At 41.2% G+C, this 22,325-nt stretch overlaps 1 protein-coding gene across 19 annotated transcripts in view; it reads right to left on the reverse strand.

Moving 5' to 3' along the window:
- Window positions 1-22,325, reverse strand: part of CAMK2D (calcium/calmodulin dependent protein kinase II delta) — a 150,596-nt gene that overhangs the window by 61,970 nt on the left and 66,301 nt on the right. For all 19 annotated transcript variants that reach the window (XM_064149834.1, XM_064149835.1, XM_064149851.1 and 16 more), the window contains exons 5-6: window positions 10,964-11,018; window positions 2,036-2,101 (exon numbers count right to left, since the gene is read on the reverse strand). In XM_064149834.1, the coding sequence (XP_064005904.1) occupies window positions 2,036-2,101; window positions 10,964-11,018 (121 nt within the window). The remainder of the gene's footprint in view (window positions 1-2,035; window positions 2,102-10,963; window positions 11,019-22,325) is intronic.

Below are 22,325 nucleotides of genomic sequence, written 5' to 3' on the forward strand. Positions count from 1 at the left end.
CAAAGCCAAGTAATTCAAAAGGATGGCATGCATCTTCACTGAAAATACCATCAAGCACTGGTTTAGGTGAAATGGAAATTCACATTAAAAATGCAGACAAATGTTTTATTTTGGTGCTTTCAATAATTCAGTTAGCATTTATTTTTCTATGCCCAGGTTTGCAAGTTTTGGCCAGCCTAAGATGCCAAAAAGCACAAGTGAAGCGTTCATCTTTTAGAGCACTAGAGCTTTTCTCAGATGTTTTTCAGCACCACAAGAGCTTATAAATAAGTTTTAAAAAAGATATCCTTGTGGCAGAAGCCAGTGACTGTAAGTAATACACAGCAGTCAAGGGCCAAGGACTTGATACTGCTCATCCAAAAGGTTTTTGACCATGGAACTCAGAAGGAATGGTCATAAATCAGTAACTGGAGCCCAAGCCTGAAAACCCTTTCTCATATGAGTAGTTCACAACTCACTGAACTGGACTGCTTGTGTGAGTGAAGACTACTTGCCTGAGTAAGGGCTTGCAGGAGCAGACCAGTATTAACAGTCCTAGGATATGCATCTACAAATTCTATTAACTGTTTCTATAGGGATAAACACACACACACACACGTACACACACACTATATAGATACAGGTATAAATATACATATATAGAGATAGACATAAAAATACAGAGATGCATGACAACTACTTATTTCACTTAAGTTTTTACTGCATATATAAAATGCACATATATATATATTCTGTGCATATATATATATGCACAGCCCCTTCCAATTGTCATCATTCTACAACAGAAAAAAAACAACACAACCAGACATACTGCAGTTTTTCATTTAAAATCACAAGCATCTTAGAAACACACAATGACAACATATGCTGGCCTTTGGCATCAGTCTTAGAAACGCTGCTTGAAACACAGCAGGCAAAAAAAATCATTCAGACTTCTTTTACAACACAGCTAGCTCCTCTTCTTCTGTCTCACCTAAATTACTGATTTAGCTTTCTCTTCCACAGTGTGTTTTGTTAGGTGTTTTTCCATATTTAAATGCCTAAAGTATTGGTTTCTATTATTGCTACAGAAATTAGTAAGAGCACTGAACAGTGGAAGCTTCCTAATATCCAGAGTAACTTCTTGTCTGTTCATTGTTATCCTACCATTGCTATTAAGGACATTTAATGCTTTCTGCTCTTCTGCCAATTAATTCCAAATGTAGAGGAGTAAGTGAAAATTACATGCACTAAATACATAACAACAGTGGTGTGTGTTTAGGAACACATAAAACCAGGAGGAATTTTAAATTTACTTTGAGATAAATTTTCTGCAAAGAGTGTAGTGGTAGAATATGTTTTCTTTAAAGTAATTAACCACAATTAAGATTCATAATTATAAAAGAATGTCTAAGATTTAATGTTATATGAGGGCAAACAGATTCTAAGATGGAAAAATGGCCCTGATGCTTTATGTCAGCATGCAAATTACGGTAATTGTCAACTTACTCTTCCAGTTTTTCAACAAGCACTTGCAGAAAATTGCTACGGATTTCAAATTTGAGCTCAGACTATGAGATGCACAGTAATTGCTTATTGATGAAACACAACAAAAATGTTTACATAAGAAGAGGAAATGAGTACTTCTGGGCCAAAAGCAAAAATGATATTTCTGTCAAATTCCTTCCAGACCAACATGTATTTCAAAATTTGATCAGCAAATGTAAGAATGAGATAGCTCAAGTGTTGTGTCCCATTTGCAGAGGAACAAACTGGAAGATTTTAACAAATTATCAAGTTTATAAAGATTTTAAACAAACTGAGATCCAATGTCAGCTTTTTCAGATCAGCAAGCACTGAGATTTCACACAAGGTCTCCACCACACAATTGTGAGCTCAAAACACCAAACTGTGCCCTTCCAAGTCTAGGAGTACTCTAACACAAATCCTAGCACCTCCCACACCATGCTAACAAAACTGATGCCAAACACCACAAGATATAGAAGCAGCTTCTCTAGAATTGTTAACAGCAACATCAGAAAAACAAATTACTTACCTGGCATCTGCTTCACTATAATATTCTCTTGCAACTATATCTTCAAACAATTCACCTCCAGTGACTCTGTTAGAAAAAGCAAGATGGAAAATAAGATTTCAGAAGTGAAAACATGCATCTGAAATTGACTTGACAGGGAGAATTCAGAGAGGAATAACTGAAGTATTTGTACAGAAATGCAAGAGGTCTTGACCAGCAAGGTGAAGGAACTAAAGTGGAAAGTTTGTCCACACAAATCATTATACGAATAGAAAAGATGTGGTGGAAGTGCAATCATAACTGGAAAATAGAAGTAAAAAACAGCAGCTTATTGGCCAAGGTGCCAGACATCAGTTAAGGATGTCAAGGTAAATAGTAAAGCCACAAGAATAAAAGGAAGTGACAAACAAGACAAGTTGTGGCTGAAGTTCAGAACAATCCAGGATAAAGTGAAAACTGCAACATAAACCAGATGTAAGGAAGAGTAACGGAATAATGCTAAAAAGGGAGAGTCTTTAAGCATAGGTCAGAGCACAGGAGAGGTGTATCCACGGGCCAGTGTCTTGCTTTTTGTGCTTCTGCTAGAAAATCGTTGCTGAGTTGGAAGAAGAGTATCAGGAGAAGCAGGGTAACTTAATCAGCTTAATGGCAACCTTTTATCCCCCAAAATGTTCCATTATCTTTGTCGAGAAAGCAGTTACAGCTTAGTGAAAGTGCCACTTCCAATCATTTAGGAGGCATTAATAGTAACAGAAGTGACTGTGCATGGCTGCATGCTGAAGACTTCACTGTACAGTCAGTAGTTTCATCGTAGGAAGTGGTAAAAAAAGAAAAAATAAAATCATGTTATAACCCAAAGATGACAGTCCAGAATGAGCCACTAGCAGGATGCTGCCACAGCGTTGGAATGCATTTTCAAGAGCGTACCAGCAGCACCCTTGCACTTATACAGTACACAGTTCTGGCCTCTCACTTTCAAAGGGAAGTGAAACAGCAATATGAGCAGAGAACTGCTACTAGGCTGTCTACTCATGTACTCGTTTTCTCGGAGAAACAGATCAGATAAGCTTGGCAAAACAAAGTTTAAGAGGGATAGAAGCAAATACTGAAGAGCATAGAGTGGTAAGGGTCAGCACTGGTACAATAATAAGCAAGCATGCAATACCTGTGAATTACTAAATATAAACTCAGGAGACAATCTGTAACATTCATAAAAGCGGTGAAATTAAACAGGTTTTGGGAAAGATCTGAGGCAGGTGCTCTATTCTTAGATGCTAAGACTGACAAATTGTCAAACAAAATCATAAACTTGTGTGCTGTGTCAACACGAGAGTGGCCTCAAAGCAACAGGAAGACCCTGTACTTAACATTTTTATGGAGTACACTGGTCTACTTCCACAGCTAAAGGCAAATCTTCTACTGTCCAAGTGCTGTATGAAACATCTGAAAACAGATGCAGGCCTTGAAAACAATGTGGAATAGCTAAGTGCACAGCCCAACGAGAGGAGCTAAACACAACCTCCAAGGACCTCCACGACTACATGAATTTGTGCAAGTCCTGCTTTTTAAAACCCTGATTCTACTGAGATGCTGACATAAATGATTTGGATGAGACATCACTGTTGGTGTTTCATGACTGTTTATAAACACAGTGAATTTTCATATAGCCAATTACATTCTTAATTCCCAAACATAAAAGCTAGAATGAGCTACAAGATGCTTAAAGATTAAGATGCTTAAAAGTCTATACTACAACAAACACAATTATTACTGAATGCAATTAAGTTTGATAGGATTAAAAAAATAACTATCTTCAGAACTGTAACATTTATCTGCAAATTGCTACACTAACAGTTCACTGTAGATCCCAGGTACTCAGTCACATTAGAGGATCACAAAAATAACCTTCCAAACCAGCTGCCTAGCTCCTTTCTTCTGCAAGGCCAGTTAAAAAACTTTATTTCCAGATTTCCATTTCCATTTGGGCTACATCATCTTTTCCCTGAATTTACACCTAACTGGCTTTGAAAGCAATCACTTGCAGGTAATAGAAAGCCATTTTGTACAATAGCCTGAATAAAATCTGGAGGAGGTAAAATAGTTGGTTGCTTAATTTGTATTCCCTTTCTTGTCTTCTACCTTCCAGAAACTGGCTTTGGTTGCTGCAACACAGCATACTTGATTGATGACAATTTTGACAGTCTTTGATATCTCATTTTGCATATATATTTGTCTGACACAGTTCTGGTAAAAAGGAATAATTGTCACTTTGTGATGGATTAAAAAAAAACCCAAAGCATCCTCTGATCTTTTTCTTCCCTAAAATACTTATTTTTGATCCAAGCCAAAAAGAAAAAGCTTTTGTCATCAAAGTGCATTTCAGTGGGAAGGAACACCAAGGTGATGCTTGTTCTTTGAGGGGGATATGCATTCTTATTTGCTGACACCAAGCATTTGCTTGGCACTCATAACCACTGTTAAACAATGAAAAATCAAAGCAAGAACAGCGCAGGTGAATTTCACTGACAGCCAGACAAGTAGTCAACAGTTCCCTCCTTCTGTCTCTCCAAAAGATAGGATGAACAATAATGAAAGAAGGTAGCACAGGGGACTAAGACAGGCCAGAGCTCACCCGCATCTTCTGAGCCACTGAGAAAATCATTAGAGCTGCCTTAGTAGTCTTTGCTCACTGAGTATGAGCCGTGAGTCCTTACAGCAGACTATGTCAATTGCATGATGATATGGGCAGACAGCAAGGTGAAGGAAGCCATCCTTCCCTGGCATTTGGCACTTGAGATCACACATGCAATTCTGTGTCCACTCTTAGGCTTCCCAGTACAGGAACACACTGACATCATGACTGTGTCTAATGGAGGGCCACCAGGCCAATTAGAGCTGGAGGCACATGGAGAGGCAAAGATAATTGCATTTGCGTTGTGGTAGGCCTGATAGGCCCAAAACAGGCTTATACATGTCCTGCCTTGCCTGGGCATCTTGTTCTGCTCCACCAGAGAGGCGAACAAGGGAAATGGACACAAAATCTGGAGCCAGAGAATCTGGCCTGCACAGGGTCCTGTGGTGTAAGGTACACACACTTAGCTTGTGCCTGCCTAGTGCAAGACCCCTGCTTTTCCCAAATTAGGGAAAAGCGAGCCTGTGGCTTTGCCTAATGTGGTAGGGTTTGGCTAACTGCCATCCTGATTGGCTGTTCTGTGTCCAAAGGGCAATTGACCTCAGCCCACATCAATAAAAGGAGATAGGCAGGTGAACAAACTGCTTTTGCTTCACTGCTTTGCTTCCCTGCTCTTTGCTGTGCTCTTTCTGCTGTGCCCAGCCCTGCTGCTCTTGCACACTGCCTTATTGGTTGTCTGCTAAACTCCACTGCTGCCAGTTTCCAGGAGCAGACCTTGGATGCCTGCACACGATCGGCCTGTGTGGCCAGTGTGACATCGTGCTGAGACTGCACAACATCTGCCTCTGCACCTGAAGGTCCTGCTTAGAATTCCTGGACATATACACAGATTGTCCAGAAGAAGACAGGAGACAAGGTCAGAGATTATCTGTGTCCTGTCCCCAGAAGCCAGGAAGATTCAAGCCTCAACATCCAAGAAGACAGAGTCCTCTGAAAGCATCTGGGCACTGTCTGGACTGTGGCTAGCCCCTGTGAGGGTAATAATAATAATAATCTGTGAGTAAATGCTTAAATGCCTCTTTGTAATTCTCTACTGCCCTCTGCCATAGAGCAGAAAGAGCTTGAGCCCATCTAGTGGGTAAGCAGAATTTGACCACAGGAATAGTCTCTTCCAGTTCAATTAATTTTTATATATATTTTGCTGGTTATATTAGATGTAGATATTATCTTTATAATGTTTCCATAACCATGTAAGAACTGAAATACTACTAAAATTAGTGGTTGGGGGTGGTGAGAGCTCTGAATTGCAAAATTAGTAAATAATATTCATTTTGGAAAATATCATCTCACGTCAATTAATTTCCCCTTCCCAACAGTTTTGTCACCATCAAAACAGGAAGGTTCAGAGGAGACCTTACTGCATCTACAGCTCTAATAGGTGGCTATGCAGGGACAGCATGAAAAGCAACAGACAAGCTGAACACCAGAAAAACCAAATAGGTATGGATTTGTCTCTCTATTGTTATTATAATCATTTACTACACACTTGTTGCTGAAAGAAGTTGTGCAATTTCCACCCTCAAAGACGTCCCTGAGTAACCTGATCCAACTGGACCTTGTTCAAGAAGGTGGATAGATCAAACAACCTCTAGGGATCCTTACCAACTGACATTATTCACTAATACTAATTCTCATCTCTGGAATCAAATTACAGAAGGAAATTAGAGGAGTTATCTTACAGTTTGACTGCTGCTTCTGTTCAATGTTTGTTCGCTCCCCTCCCAAGACTAAATTAATGAAAATGTGATCCATCTTACTATTTGGTGGAGCAGGAACAGACTAGAAACATAGAATGGTTTGGAAGGTACCTCAAAAGGCCATCTGGTCCAACTTCCCTGCAGTCAGGAGGGACATCTTCCACTACATCAGGCTGCTCACAGCCTTATTGAGCCTGAACTTGAATAACTTCAGGGACGGGACCTCAACTACCTCCCTGGGCAACCTGTTCCATTTTTCCACCATCCTCATGGTCAAGAACTTGTTCCTAACAGCCAATCTAAATATTCTCATCCTCTCACTGCAGGCCTTTGCAAACAGTTCCTCTGCAGCCTTCTTGTAGACCCCTTTCAGGTACCGGAAGGCTGCTATTAGTTCTCCCCAGAGCCTTCTATACTCCAGGCTAAACAGCCCCAGCTCCCTCAGCCTGTCCTCCTAGCAGAGGTGTTCCAACCCTCTGATCATTTTTCTGGCCCTCCTCCGGACCCACTCCATCGGGTCCAAGTCATTCCTGTGTTGAGGTCTCCAGAGCAAGTCTCCAGAGAGAATCTGTGTATGAATTACAAAGCAACCAGCAGCACAGTTAACTCTGCAAATATACCCAGGTAAGCTACACACAATGTAAGTGGAGATTGTAGAGCAGAGGGTAAAAAAAAAAACAAACATCATAATCCCCTCAAGATTAAAACGAGGAGCTAATATATCTCGATGCCCTTCTGATCCAGATATTGTTGACTATAGTGAGATCCTATTTCACAACAGCATGTTGATGATATGAGCCCTGGTAACTTTCAGGCTCCAAATTAAAAGCCACTGGTTCTCAGCAATTATTCCTGTTCTTTCTTGACTTCCTGAAGAGCATACTGAATGGGCAACAAATAAAGCACATGGGTTTGTTTAACCAGAAGGAGTATAAACACCATACTCAACTTCATGCATCATATTTGACTGATTAGGAAGATTTACAAATATAAGAAGATATATAAAAGGAACTCCCAAATTAGCAAAGCTATCAAAAAAAGCCTCTGCTGATGATCATGCTGGTGTTGCTTCCTCCTTGCTTACATTTCTTACTCCCTGAATTGCTTTCATAACGAAGCTGCAATGAAGCAGTCTGCAGCCTTTCTACTGTCCAAAAAAGAAAGATTCAGGCACTTACCCCATGCAAACGCTGTTCTGCAATTGGACTTTTTAAACTATTTTTCTTTCTTCTACACAGTAAAGTCCCTCCACTTGGAATTCAGTGGCAATGCCAGGATTCTAAATGTACCAATTGTTGCATCTCATCAAGTGCATTAAAATGGGAGACACTGAAAAAGAGAGTCTCATTGACTTGCACAAGAGACTCTTCAAGTGCTACAGCTGTTTCCATTCAGATACAGCAATTAATACTGACAGAATTGATTGGATTTGAACTCATCCAACATCTTTAGTACTGAAGACAATCTCATTCGTGCTTAGCAACTGAAATGGGCTGATGAGAGACACAAATCCTAATTACAGTTGCCTTAACTAGTAATGGAAGAGGAGTAAGAAACTTTGTGAAGTCCGCTACTGATCTTACTAAACACAATTTACTAATCCACTACATCTAGTGAGAGAAACCTAACAAGAACAAGTCCTTTGCTTGGGAGAAGTATCACAGAAGGCTTAGTTAATTTTCTATACTATGTAGGAGCTATTCTGGTAGAGGACTAAGATGTCTCTGTTCTTTGGCAGTGGCATCAATGAGACAGAGAACATCACTCCTATGCTAGGCTAGCACTTCAACGTGCACATTTCTCTCATATGTAGGGCTTCTTGCAGGAACACTCCAATAGCATGTTTTATCAGAACATTCATCTTTCAATGTCCAATGTCCAGTTCCCACGTGGATTTTAAAAGACTTCCACCTTCCCATTTTGACACTAGATCTCTCCACCCAAATACAAGCCAGCCCCAGAGCATGGTAACCTCTTTTTTCCCTCCTCAGCTATCACTGAGGTATACAGGTGAAGCAAGAGGCTTCCCCTTCAGACTGCAGACATCTTTATGACATGAAATCAGGAGATTGATAGAAATTCAAAGCAGAAAGTGACAATGATTGGGTTTTTTTTCACCTATTCACAAAACAGAACTCTTCCTCTTCACTTTCTGATACATAATGCAGTCTAGAAGAAATTTCTCAAGAAAGAGTTGCAGTGACTCCCACACAGTCTGAAAGAAATCATTAAGATAATGACATGATGGTCTGTGTGAGTGCTGTGAGAATTACACCACAGTCAGGCTCCTGTTGAATAAAAGTTAAATAAATAAAAGCATGTACTTGGCCTTTATATTAAGGAAGTTGATAAGGTACCTTTTTCTGTGGCAGTTTTTTTACGTACATTTAAACAAGCCACGTACTCAGACATTTGGAACTGCAGTAAAAGATGCAGTTTCCTCCTGAAGAACCTGTGTTTCTGCCAAGACAGTATCTTTGGATTAGGTATTAATTTTTACTGCAGAATACAGGGTTCTACTTGTTCTGTTCCTATCGAGATATAGACAGTGCTAGCTACAACTCCGAGGTTGTTCAAATGCCTGCTAGTTCATATTGCAATCATAATATCCTGGGAGATGTCTGGTGTTATATATTCAAGTTTAAGGCAGATGTGGAGTAACTGCAATTACAGTAGGCTGTAGGTTCTAACAGTAGAACAGAACAACAAAAATTGAACTGCAACTAGTTTATAAAAGGGATATTGTTTCCAGAACAAAGAATTCTGCCTGCACTTCACAGAAATGTTTAGGACTCAGATTTTTCCAATTCCACATACAAAAATTTCCTTTCTAGCCTTTAAACAAAAAAAACAAAGTGAAGCAAACCCCAGTGCATGTCAGAGAACAAGTATGCATGTTGTGCCTTGGGCCATTTTCAAGCCAGCAGGCAGAACGCTTACCTGGGATACAGACAAATCTGATACAAATTCTTGTTGAGCCCAGCTAGGATTTGAGTCCTGAACTCTGAATGCCCTCCCTGCAGACAGACTATGTAATATTTTTGCTCTGCTAGTCTGAAATCCAGCCTTGAAGAACCGACTGTAGGTTTCTTTAAAAAAATTAAGCCAGACAATAAAGCAGAAATGCAACTTGAATGTGAAAGCCCACAACTGGCTGTGCAAGATCCAAGTGATACCTTACCTATGCTGAATGCAAATTGTTTATATGCTTAGAAATGTCACATTTCTAGGAGAAATAACATATTCTCATCTTTACCAACAAAACCCTGTGGGCCAAAGGAAGCTCTTAGGGGGTGGGAGTGTTGCTTGTTAAAAATCCTAAGTTGCCCCAGAAAAATCTGCAGTTGAAAGGGGATTTTACTTAGTCAGTTTTCCAAGGCAATTCCTAGCTACTCAACGAATCAGAATGATTTGGGTTGGAAAAGACTTCCAAAGGTCATCTAGTCCAACCTCTCTTCAGTCAGCAGGGACATCCTCCACTAGATCAGCTTGCTCACAGCCTTGTCAAGCCTCGCCTTGAATTTCTTCAGGGATGGGGCCTACCACCCCTGGGTGTTCCACCACCCTCATGGTGCAGAACTTTCTTCTAGTATCAGATATAAAACTCCTCTTCTCTCATTTCAAACCATTGCCCCTCATCCTATCACTACAGGGCTTTGGCAACAGTCCCTCAGCAGTTTTCTTGCAGGTCCCCTTCAAGTACTGGAAGGCCACTATTAGGTGTCCCTGGAGCCTTCTCTCACGTTTGCCTATACCCAGAACAAAAAGTAGTAACTTTTCAAATAAGTAGCAAAGTTTGCCCATTCTAATGAGCAAAGAAGAGTATCAGTGTCTCTTTTTTTTAAATTAGGAGCCCAAGACACAGAGTTCATGTTGTCACCACCCCTTCCTTCCACTGACCAGCCACATCTGGAAGAAACATGCTCCACATATTCACAGTCACTACATGAATAGTTTACAGGCCTGAAATTCCTGAAGCAAAATGGGAAATAGGAAGGAAACTTCTTTTTGACATGCTAAGCATTTTACATTCTGAACAGTGTCAAAACGAAACATGAAACATGAAAATTCTATGATTTTATCAGCAAGATATGAATTGAGAATCAAGCACTGAAAGAGTCTTTCCCTCTTGGAAACTCAAGCTTACCTTTGAATCCAGCAGTAGAATTTCCTGCAGAGGAACCATTCTTCCAGGTGTTTTTTTTATGTTTCCTTTACAGATAACTGGCTTGCAGCAAATTATTTTTTTTGAGCCACGTATTTGCTCAGCCTTGGCAGTTTCATGCAACTTGTACTTGTGTACCTACATTTTACATTATCCCCACCACAGCAGTGGCCTGACCTATTCAAGGCTCGTAACATGGAATTCTTACAATGACATTTACAAATCAGTTCCTGCACATGCAAATGACCAAATGTGCTACTATCCTTTCAGCTCTATCTACATCCATTTGTCTATTTGCACTAGAGCCATGCATTTATCTTGTGAGCTTGTACTGACATCTAAAGTTTGAATACCACATCTCCAACATGCTAAACATATGCAAAACACATACTTACAGGTCAAAGACTAAGTAATGGAATCCTTCTTCTGATATGCTGTCATGAAGCCTCACTGTTGAAAGGGGGAGAAAAGAGAAACATCAGTCACCTTTCAGGTCTTTGATGGCCACCTTGGGTTTGGAGAAGAAGGGAGGATTGTAACTGTGCTGTAGAGCTGATATTGCACCTGTGCATGTTCTCATTATGACTTTCTTTTTAATTCTCTATTCTCAAAATAAGGTGAGATGACCAAAGAACTCCTAAGCTTGTACAGTTACTTTGAAATGAGTTCTGCTTCTGCTATGCCACAAAATGTTGCGGTCAGTTCCTACCACCTCCTGCATGTGCAAGCACATATGCACACACTGCATCTTGCTTTTGCTCTTTGTGCTCAATCATGACTAACCAAGGACTAAAAGCACAATCAGATTTCCTCTTAATACACTGTATTAATGAGTCAACTCCCTTTTTCCCAGGCAGAACCTCCAATCAATATTTTAAACAGCCGATGGAAGACTCCCCTGTCACCAGGCTTGCATTATCTTAGAACAGTATTCTTAATGTCATGCAACTATTTTCTCAGCAGCATTACATCTCACAAATTGAATACAATATGAGGGAAAAAGAAAAAGAAGCCACAATTAATCAAAGATTTCAGCAGAATAATAAACCAGGGCTATGTCGACCAACTCCATAATGAGGCAACAGATGCTGATTTTGAAAGAAAAAGCATCACTGGAAACTAACAGCATCTGACTACTAAAATCAACACAGTCATAAGGGCATAAGTTGCATTCCTGCTCATATTTCTGTTACATGCATATATTTATGGAATCCTATGATTCTATTTCCCTCTAATCTTCTTACCTGCCATCCCCTTTAACAAGGGGACATGTAGAGTTACAAAGAGGTATATCTACTGACAGATTGATGCCTGTCAATCTGTGCTGAGTTTCCACAGCAGCAGCCACCACCAGAGCTGGAGGAAGGGTGGTCTTTCAGTGAAGGGACTGGGACTGCCCATTGCCTGCTTGTGGGTGCCCTGCAGACTTTGCCAGAGCAAAGGAGTGACTGCCTGGGGGTGCAACGGCTCAGTGAGATACCTGCTGCTCATTAAACTACCATGAAGAGTCATTCCTGAAAAGAGGAGATGGCTTGACCAAATCAAAAGGATGTGATGTCTGGAAAATAGTCATTAGCTTTTTCAAGGCTTGCCACAGCTGACAAACTTACAGCATCCTAATGATTAAAACCCCATGACATGTTTACAGACACATACATATCCATATCCAAAGCTTTTCTCCACATGGCACCAGTCAGCTGCAAAACCTTCATTTTCAGTTATAAGGATTAAAACCACATCATGGTAAAACTAGGAATTAACTCCTGTGGGTATTCTTAATTACTTGAAATGAAATGACAATTGCCAAAGCTAATTTTCCCACAATACACGAAGCTTTGTCAGTAGTTTGACCCAAACCACAATTACTTATAGAAACAAAAAAAATCAGGGCATCTTAAAATTGCTTCATAGAATTAATCAGGTTGGAAGAGACCTCTAAGGTCATCCAGTCCAACCTAGCACCCAGCCCTATCCAATCAACTAGACCATGGCACTAAGTGCCTCATCCAGTCTGCTCTTGAACACCTCCAGAGATGGCCACTCCACCACCTCCCTGGGCAGCCCATTCTAATGGCATTCACTCTCTATGGGAAGAACTTCTTCCTAATATCCAGCCTATTATCTTCCCCAGCACAACTTGAGACTGTGTCCCCTTGTTCTGCTGCTGGTTGTCTGGGAGAAGAGACCAACCCCCACCTGGCTACAACCTCTCTTCAGGTAGTTGTAGACAGCAATGAGGTCAAGCCTGAGCCTCCTCCAGGCTGAACAACCCCAGCTCACTCAGCCTCCTCTCACAGGGTTTGTGTTCCAGGCCCCTTACCAGCTCTGTCACCCTTCTCTGGGCACATTCTGGTATCTCAACATCTCTCTTGAATTGCGGAGCTCAGAACTGGACACAGCACTCAAGGTGTGGCCTGACCAGTGCTGAGTACAGGGGAAGAATAACCTCCCTTGTCCTAGTGGCCACACTGTTCCTGATCCAGGCCAGGATACTACTGGCGCTCCTGGTCACCTTCATGTTGAAAATCGAGCTGATGAAGAAAGTGCAGAACATAAGGATTTCCAGATTTCCCCAGCTGGTAGTTCCATGTATTAATCATTTTTTATGCATGACATTTAAAAAAAAATCAAATAAACATGACTTTTTTTACTTACTAATATTTAGCCCAGGGAAACATCTTGTGTTTACACAATACTGAAGAGAAAACCAGCTCTTGGCTGACTCACTGCCCAGAGCTCGTGATGATTCAGAAGAGCCAAGTGGGTCTAAATCAGAATTTGTGGGTTTGGCTGGTTCTGTACTCTGGAATTGGCCAAGTTTTTACAAAGTGCAAGCCTTGAGCATGAAGGAGCAAAGTAATATATTGCTGCCAAAAAATCTCACCAAACTCCAAAATGGAAATGAGCTTTCTGGCAGTGTTCAGATTTTAATAACCCCAAAAGGTTTCTTTTAAGAAACCAAATGTGAGAAGGGACACCAAGAATTAGCCTAAAGCAGTATCCTGAAACTTCTAGCTCAGAACAGAGACCCCTAAAACGTCTGTCTTTTGAGCCCACTACTTGGTACAAGCAGGAGAAAAGATGCTACTCATGAAGGAATGCTCAGAAACAGGTTTGAGTGGAGACCTCACCTTGGGGCATGTCACAGAGACGCAACCTAACCCATAAAGTCTGGAGTGTAGCTCATACATTTTCCAAGCACCTCTCCAAAAAATGTTTTAAACTTTTAATGATTTAATACATAGCAGATTAAACCTTTTGATAGAAACTTCCTGTTCCTGAAGTAGATTCCTAAGAACTGAAAGCATGGGGTTTTAATTCAAAGCAGCATTGCTCTCCTCGCTCCTTGGTAACAACATTCCACTCCAACAGGCAGAAGCCCCCACGTATGATTTCCTGTATCATCTACAGATAGTGAGAACTACCAGATACTTCTGGTGAGGCAGAGCATTGCCTGCCAACTGTCTTCAAAGAGCTCTGAAGCATGGAAAACAACTCAGAGTTTTGAAATGCCTTTAACAAATGAAAACTAAGTTAAAAATCTTCACATTCGGAGCGTCAATCCACGTTTAAAATACTGCTTTGGTATCATTTAGTCTGGAGAAGAGGAGGCTGAGCAGAGACCTCATTGCTTTCTACAATGCTCTCTAGGAGGCTAGAGTGAGGTGAGAGGTGGTCTTTTCTCCCTACTATCGGGTGATAGAATAAGAGGAAATGGCTTCAAGTTGCACCATGGGAGGTTTAAGTGGGATATCAGGAAAATTTTGTTTACTGAAAGAGTAGTCAGGCACTGGAACAGGCTGCCCAGGGAGGTGGTGAAGTCACCATCCCTGGAGGTGTCCAAAAAAAATGTGTGGACACGGCACTTCAGGACACGGTTAATGACCATGGTGGTATTAGGCTGATGGCTGAACTCAATGATCTTTACTAAGTGAAACATTTCTACTAGTCTAAAACCAGACAGTCTTGGCTTGAGCTTGTGGCTACAAAAAAGTCCACAGCCTATATTCATACACATACTTGCTCAGTTTCCATGGTTCACTCCTACTGTTCCAGTGTGGATTTGCTAGCAACCAGCTGGAGCAAAAGACTGTGTTCTTTAATTACTGCTCTATTTATTAAACACAGAATTACTTTCTTACCCATGTTTATGAGAAAGCCATTTCCAAGATAAGAATGAAGTCAACATGAACCTACAGTCAGTAAGGTGCAGTCTTAAAACTGTGACTCTGAAGTGACAAAGCTGTAGAAGCGCAAGCTGGATTTCATTGCCCTTGGTTTAAGGCAGGACAGAACCCCTTTACCTCTAACCAGACAGTTACAGCTATTCCATGTAGATATCAGCAGCTCCATACAGAACAGCAGACTATTCCTACAGTGTCAAAAGAAGAGCAGTCTCTTGCCCAACATCACGCAGCTTATGACCAGAGCCAAGGGTACAACATTCTTATTCTCTTGCATGGAGGCATCTGTCATATCCCTGCTATGAAGCAGCCCAGCACCATGTAAATGGACTCCTAAGGCTTTGCTGCCTGCCTTAAATGGAAAGTGCCTTGCCTTGTCACATGCTTCTCTAGAAAAGGGTTTCTCTGTTCAGTATCACTGCTGAATCACAGCTCCTTTCTGACTAGAAGAGGATTGTGAGTTGAAATGATGGATAGATGGTGTTTCTCCTCAGCCTGATAAGGCTATTTCCTTACTAGCCAAATTCTAGTTTGACACATCCATGGCGACATCTTCTTCAAGGATCACATTATTTCTTCTTCTTTCCTCCCAAATGTCTGAATCACAGAAGTGAGAAGGGACAAAACTTCTGAATCAGGATCACCCGACCCTGATTGTCCCTGGAAAGGAAATCAGGCTGAAGTAGCCAAGAGGAGATCAAAATTGCCTTTTGGCAACTGCTTATCTTGGTTCAGTTTTTTGATGAGTGCTGTCATGAACAGACACATTATATGGCAGAAAAGACGCCAGAGTAATTGTTTTGTCCCTCTTGCTTCATGTAGCACTATGGTGACTCTCCTCCAGTGGGTCGCTGGGAGGGAGTTTAACAACACTGGACAATGAAGTTGTTGCTCCCCAGCAAACCACTGGAAATGCTGGATAGGCATCCAGGGAGCCTGTGTCTTTTGGCAAAATACTCTAAGCTCACAAAAAAAACCAGGAGTATCTCTTTGCCTTCAGCACTTATTTTCATCTGAAATACTTTTCAATCTCTACTCTGTAATAATCATTAGAATGAATTAAGGGACAACTCCTATCAGCTTTATTAGCTTTGTATTTAGCCATTACAGTGGGCAAGCTCCAATCAGATAGATAAGTAAAATTATCTCATTTATCTGATCTTTTGGTGCTGAACTGTAATGTTTTATGTCTGTTAGACAAAAACTAGCTTAATATAATGGCCAAGCAACCCTGCTATCACCTTTCTGACTCTCTGCTTTGGAAGAAAAACAAAACAACAAAATAATAGTTATTTCATGCACTTTCAATGAAAATCAAATTCTTCCAGGTAAGGAGACAACAGTCAAATAGCAGGTAAAAGTCAGATAAAAAAAGTCTTCAGGATGAAGATATCTAAAGCTATTTTTGGCTATCTAGTGATAACTAATAATGTTTAAAATATTTATTGTTGTGCAAGTGCTGAGGTGATAGTTTTGATAATGTATTATCAAATGTATTGATAATGAATTAGCTCCCATTACAAAGGCAAAATACTTGAGAAGATTGAACTTCAAACAGAAGTTCAAGTCCAGTCAGTACAGCAGCTGCATGAATGTGCTGGGAGATGTCAAACTGCAGGAGTGCTGTTCATTAGGGAAGAGCCTTTCCATGCCATTTTCTTCATCCTGCTTATTAACAGAGCATTGGAAGACACAACATAGTTAATGGCAATGTAGTTGAAGACACTCAACTTCCCTTCAGTGTTAAAAATTAAGATCTGTGGACTCCCAGGAGCATAAATCCTCTAACTGTGAAGCTAGATGTCTCAAATTAGTGCACTGTTAGGAAGTTGTAGGGGTCGTTTGTCAGTAGCACAGGTTTAAAGTGGGTTTGAAAGAGCAAAAAATGGAGAGATCTACCTTCTCTCTGTGTTCACTTCCAAAAGTGTAGTAAAGTGTTTATAAGCAGATCTTAGCCAGATCATTCTTATTAAAACAAACAAATGCCAAACCAAAACAAACAAAATCCAACCAGAGATATTTTAACAATAATTCAACTATTCACACAGGTCTACACACGCATTTTTCTACTCTCTCGTCTCTAAGAAAGAATGCCTCGTGCTCAGCAAAACTGGACAGCTGGGAAGGGGAAGGTCTGCAGTGACTCAGCACTGTTAGCACTCAGACCTTCCTGCAGTCACTATTTGTCATCCTTCCTGTTCCACTAAATAAAGAGGAAAAAAAGCTCTGCTAGAACTCAATGAGAAACTCCCAAGGGTGCCAGTGTAGAAGTCACAGAATCATAGAATCAACCAGGTTGGAAAAGACCTCCAAGATCATCCAGTCCAACCTAGCACTCAGCCCTAGCCAGTCAACTAGACCATGGCACTAAGTGCCTCATCCAGGCTTTTCTTGAACACCCCCAGGGATGGCCACTCCACCACCTCCCTGGGCAGCCCATTCCAATGCCAACCACTCTCTCTGGGAAGAACTTCCTCCTAACATCCAGCCTAGACCTCCCCTGACACAACTTGAGACTGTGTCTCCTTGTTCTGTTGCTGGTTGTCTGGGAGAAGAGACCAAACCCCACCTGGCTACAACCTCCCTTCAGGTAGTTGTAGACAGCAATGAGATCACCCCTGAGCCTCCTCTTCTCCAGGATAAACACCCCCAGCACCCTCAGCCTCTCCTCATAGGGTTTGCATTCCAGGCCTTCATCAGCCCTTGTTGCCTTTCTCTGGACACGTTCCAGCACCTCAACATCTCTCTTGAATTGAGGGGCCCAGAACTGGACACTGTCATTTCAGCAGTGTCAAGGAGCAAGACCAAACTCAAATTCACCCTACAGATCCCAAGCTAAACATGCTTGGGATCCCCAGCTAGACATCATAAACACAGAACTGCAGGTGGAAGCAGTGCTGCAGCAGATGCAAAAGATTTCAAACCACTGCTCAGGAATGCTGCTCTTTGCACCTGCCGGATATCTGCTTCCTACAAGACCCCCCCCACCATCTCACCGCAGCCTCATTCTCTATGCCTTAACGCTCCACATTCTTCCATCATGGTCACTACTTCTTCTCTTTTGATTCATGGTAAAAGAAAAACTCTGCTGAGCAACCAAGCTCCTTAAATCTGTGGTGCATAACAGCCAGGAATGGACTTTCCAAACATCAAACTCAGTACACACCATCCCTATTTAAGGCTGTACTGTAGTGACTGATGTGGCTGCAGCTCCCATTTGGTGCTTAGCTTAGAGACCTTTGCAAACAATCAGTCAAACCCAGTAAGACAGCTGGATAAATGCTCAGGCCTGTTACCACTAATGGACTAATGTCCAGTCTCTAAGTCAGGTAGCTGAAAGCTGATACATGATTGCACAAGAGATCAGGCAGACATATCCCCTGCACAGAATGAAGCAGACTTGGCAGATGCGTGCAGCTTAGGTCCTCCTGCATCTGCTGAGCCACAAGGTGAAGAACACCCAAGTCACAAAGCAGCATTTGGCTCTTGCCAGGGATGACAAAGGATGCAGGAAAGTGTCCTTTTTTTCCCTGCTCACATCTCAGGAGCCCAGAGTCAGAAAATTAGGCAATACCATCAAAGCTGAGGTTGCTCCTTAGCACTTACTCATGTACAATGCTCTTCTTCTGAGACCATGAAAGCCAGGGCACTTCTATAATAAAGCTGCTCAGTTACAGCAAAAAAGAACTTTGCAAATATTAATAAAAGAGACATTACCTAACAATCTGAAATATTTAGAGGCTAATCTAGTAAGATTAGTATAGTAGCAATGCTTAAGGGCAGCTGACTTCTGAAAGACATTACAGATAGAGTAATGCTTTGCATGCCTAAGAAAACAATCCTCCCCCACATTGCTAAATACACAAGTGGCACGCTGCAATACTCACTATCATTACATGACTTTATGCAAGTCAGCAGTGCTGTGCATGCTGCTAACAGGTCTGCATTCAGCAACTGTGAATCCAAATTGCAGAGATAACAAACGAATTCAAAAGAGAAACAACTTTTTATTGCAGTGTAAATTCATGGTTATTTAGGGTCAACAACTTGAGAAAAAACCCCTACGAAGTTGCATCTGTAGTGGTGAAATGAAAAATGACAGGAAAAATAACCAGGCAATTTAATATTTGGAAAGATTGCATTTGTCCCCAAGGCACTGCAGCAGTTAAGTGTTAACAAGTATGCACAAAATGCCATATATTCTAAAAATACTCATTTGTGACCAGAACCCTCCCCCACCAAGGCCCTCACACAACAACCTTCTGTGTTCTGATGAAATGCCAGGAATAGTTACAGTCCTGGCCTTCAGCAAAACCCTTCCAGCACTGCATGCTTGGAGGTCAGTTTGCCAAACTCTTAGTTCTGGTGAGATTGTTGCCACACAGGAAGAAACCTCACTACTTATCCAAGCAGATAAAAGACCAAATTGTTATAGTGAGGCCAAGTAAATTCAGGTACTGATGTCAAAGCAGACGGCCTCAAATTACCAACCACCTGCAGGATGAACGCTGTCAATTTGAACAGGGAGAAGAAAAATAAAATAATGTTTTAGACAAACATTTTGTGATCAGAGGCTTGTTGAGCTACTAAATGCCCTAAACAGCCTCAAGCAGCTTCTCAAGCTTTAAGCAGTGATGTGTAGGCACAGACAGAGCTTCAGGTTTCTCTCCCATATGTAGTTCAAGCACCAAGTGCTAGCAAACAAAACTTAAAAGCCAGAAATCGGTTCAACACAACAACAGAAATCCAGCTGCTAAACATCCCAAATAAAACTAATTAAAAAAGCAAAAAGTAAGCAGGCATTCCAAAACATATCATCTGTGTTAGCAGTCTCCAGGGAGGAGAGCTGTAATAACTGCTGCTTTTCGCTGCACCCAACAGATTTTTGCTGCCTTTCAGTGCACCGTAACACAGGTGTTTGTGCTTTAATGCATGCACACATGCAGAGAAGAACACTGTGGAATCAGATCCCATATCCCTGAAGCTGAAGGGAACAGCTGGAGTTATACACCTTTAATTATTCATATATGAAACCCAGCAAAATAATATGTGGTTGCTTTTAAAGAAAGAACAGAGTACTCCAGTGTATACCTGGATCTTATATTTTCATTTACCACATAATTGTATCATTTACTACAGATGTGTATTGGGAGGTTGAGCTAATTCCTCTTTTCACTTAAAGCCCTGATTTTGTGAGTTTAACAAGATTCTTTACAAGGTGACAAAAAGCCTTACAAATGTTATCAGATTAAGCCTCATGAAGATAGCTGCATGGATTAAAAGAAAACCTGACACAAATTTTTGCTAAGAGCAAACTGATACCTCAGCTGCCAGTCTTGATTCTTCGAGCACTAACATTTTTTAACCATTTTATCATTCATCAGAAGATGTAAGAAGAGGAACAATGACAATCTCCACTACAATTTCATGGAGTATTAATAAAAAGACAACCTATAACACACATGAATTAAAACGAACAGGTTTGGAAAATCACAGAGTGTACTTTGATGGAGGGAATGTGGTTTGATTATCTGTGTAGAAGAAGGGCCTGGTTCTCATGTCAAAGCAAGTCTTCATAGACCAGTGACAACAAAATTGCCGCAGCGCTCGGGCAGCTCATCAATAGTCAAGACTTATCATAGAAGGGTTTGGGTTGGAAGGGACTTCCAAAAGTCATCTAGTCAAGCTCCCTGCAGGCAGCAAGGACATCCTCCATTAGAGCAGGTTGCTCACAGCCTTGTTGAGCCTCACCTGGAGTATCTCCAGGGATGGGCCCTAGACAACCCTGCTGCAGTGTTCCGCCACCCTCAGTGTGCAGAACTTGTTCCTACTATCCCATGTAAATCTCCTCTCATTTCAAACCACTGTCCCTCATCCTACCCCTGCAGGCCTTTGCAAACAGTCTCTCTGCAGCCTTTCTGTAGCTCCCTTCAGGTACTGGAAGGCTGTTATTAGGTCTCCCTGGAGTCTTCTCCAGGCTGAATAACCCCAGATCTCTCAGCCTGTCCTCATAGCTCTCTCATCATTTTTGTGGCCCCCTCTGGACCCACTCCATTGGATCCATGTCCTTCCTGTATTGAAGGCTCCAGAGCTGGATGCAGGTGAGGTCTTACTGAAGCAGACTAAATGAAGTGCTGGACAGAATTTTAGCAGTTCAAGAAACTGGAGTGATGGAAAAAGATTAAATGAAAAACCAAATCTAGCTCACAGAATTGAATCAGACAAGCAAAAGTCTGTTAATCCCTGCTGCAAAGCTAGTTTGTTATCTTTCTCAGAGATACATTTGCCAAACATAATTGTGGAAGAAGAAAGCTGGCAGCTAGGTTCTTGACGCATCACAAGAAACTAAAATCTCAGACAGACACTAGCCCACAGTGTCCCTTTTAATACTGAAATATTGAAAGCTCATCTACATAAATAATATGTAGAAAATTACATGTCTACAAAATTGGATACTGGGGAGCTGTAATCATCAGGACACAACCTCCCTTCTTGGCTTTCTTGTCCTAAAATACATTAAACAGAAATATAAACAATTTATACAATGACCACTCAAAGAGAACTGTGCTTGTTTATTTTTTAAATGCTTTCCTTTAAATACCTTGAGGCTTGCCCGAATTGCATCAGCTTATGAAAACAAAGTTAAGCTTCTTCAAATAATTTAAACAGAAAGGAAAGTGCAAAACTGTAATTCCTGTGGCATAAGAAGTGCTACAGAAATGTCACTCACCCCACTAGATGCTCTCACAAAGCAGTAAGGCATGCAGTAAGCAGCTTTAGACAGTTTTCAAAGCAATTAGCACTGTGTTAAGGAACCTTTAGTAATAATCGCTTTCAGAAAACCTAGGCCAAATTCATTCAGTTCTACGTGACATACACTAGCTCAAGATGTTTCCTTTGTAGAAAGATGTCTGCTGCCACTTGCCTCTCTCTTAGCAGGGCATGATGTATCACACAACAACTACAGACAAATATTTCCATCGGTAATTGTTATAGTTACAGCATATTTTCTGGGGCACGTCTTTACTGCAGATGGGGACACGGTGTAGAGAGATCCAAACTGACATTAAATGAGCTGGTGTCTGCACTTCCATTAATTGAATTCTATCACAGCATGGCTGACTTAACCTGCTTTTCAACAACAGCAAAATCAAAAAGCAAGCCGTGGAATCTTCCTCCCTGTGCCACAAGTTACAGCGAAGATGCAAAGAAATCTGTTCTTAACCTACAAATCTGAAAAAGAAGACTGGCTGAAAAGTCTCAAGGAAAAAAAAAAGTTATGTAATTCATCTCATTTCTAGCTATCTGACATCCTTACAGCACCAAATGCAGTGAACCTAGATAACCAAATACTTCTATGATTTCTCAAGGCCACATGCCAGCAGTAGAAGCTTTCAGTAATTTAACAGAGCGTTAAGACTGAGTGATTCAAAGTGCTAAACCAAGACAGGGTGTTCCCATAATAGTCCCACTCCATCTCTATCCACTGGGCTGGGCTCAAAACCATCTGCAGTATTTTCTGAGTGAATGTGGTTTCCCCCTCTATGAATTAACTCTCGCAGCAAGTCATGCT

Source organism: Pogoniulus pusillus, chromosome 10, assembly GCF_015220805.1.
Source record: "Pogoniulus pusillus isolate bPogPus1 chromosome 10, bPogPus1.pri, whole genome shotgun sequence".
Lineage (NCBI taxonomy): Eukaryota > Metazoa > Chordata > Aves > Piciformes > Lybiidae > Pogoniulus > Pogoniulus pusillus.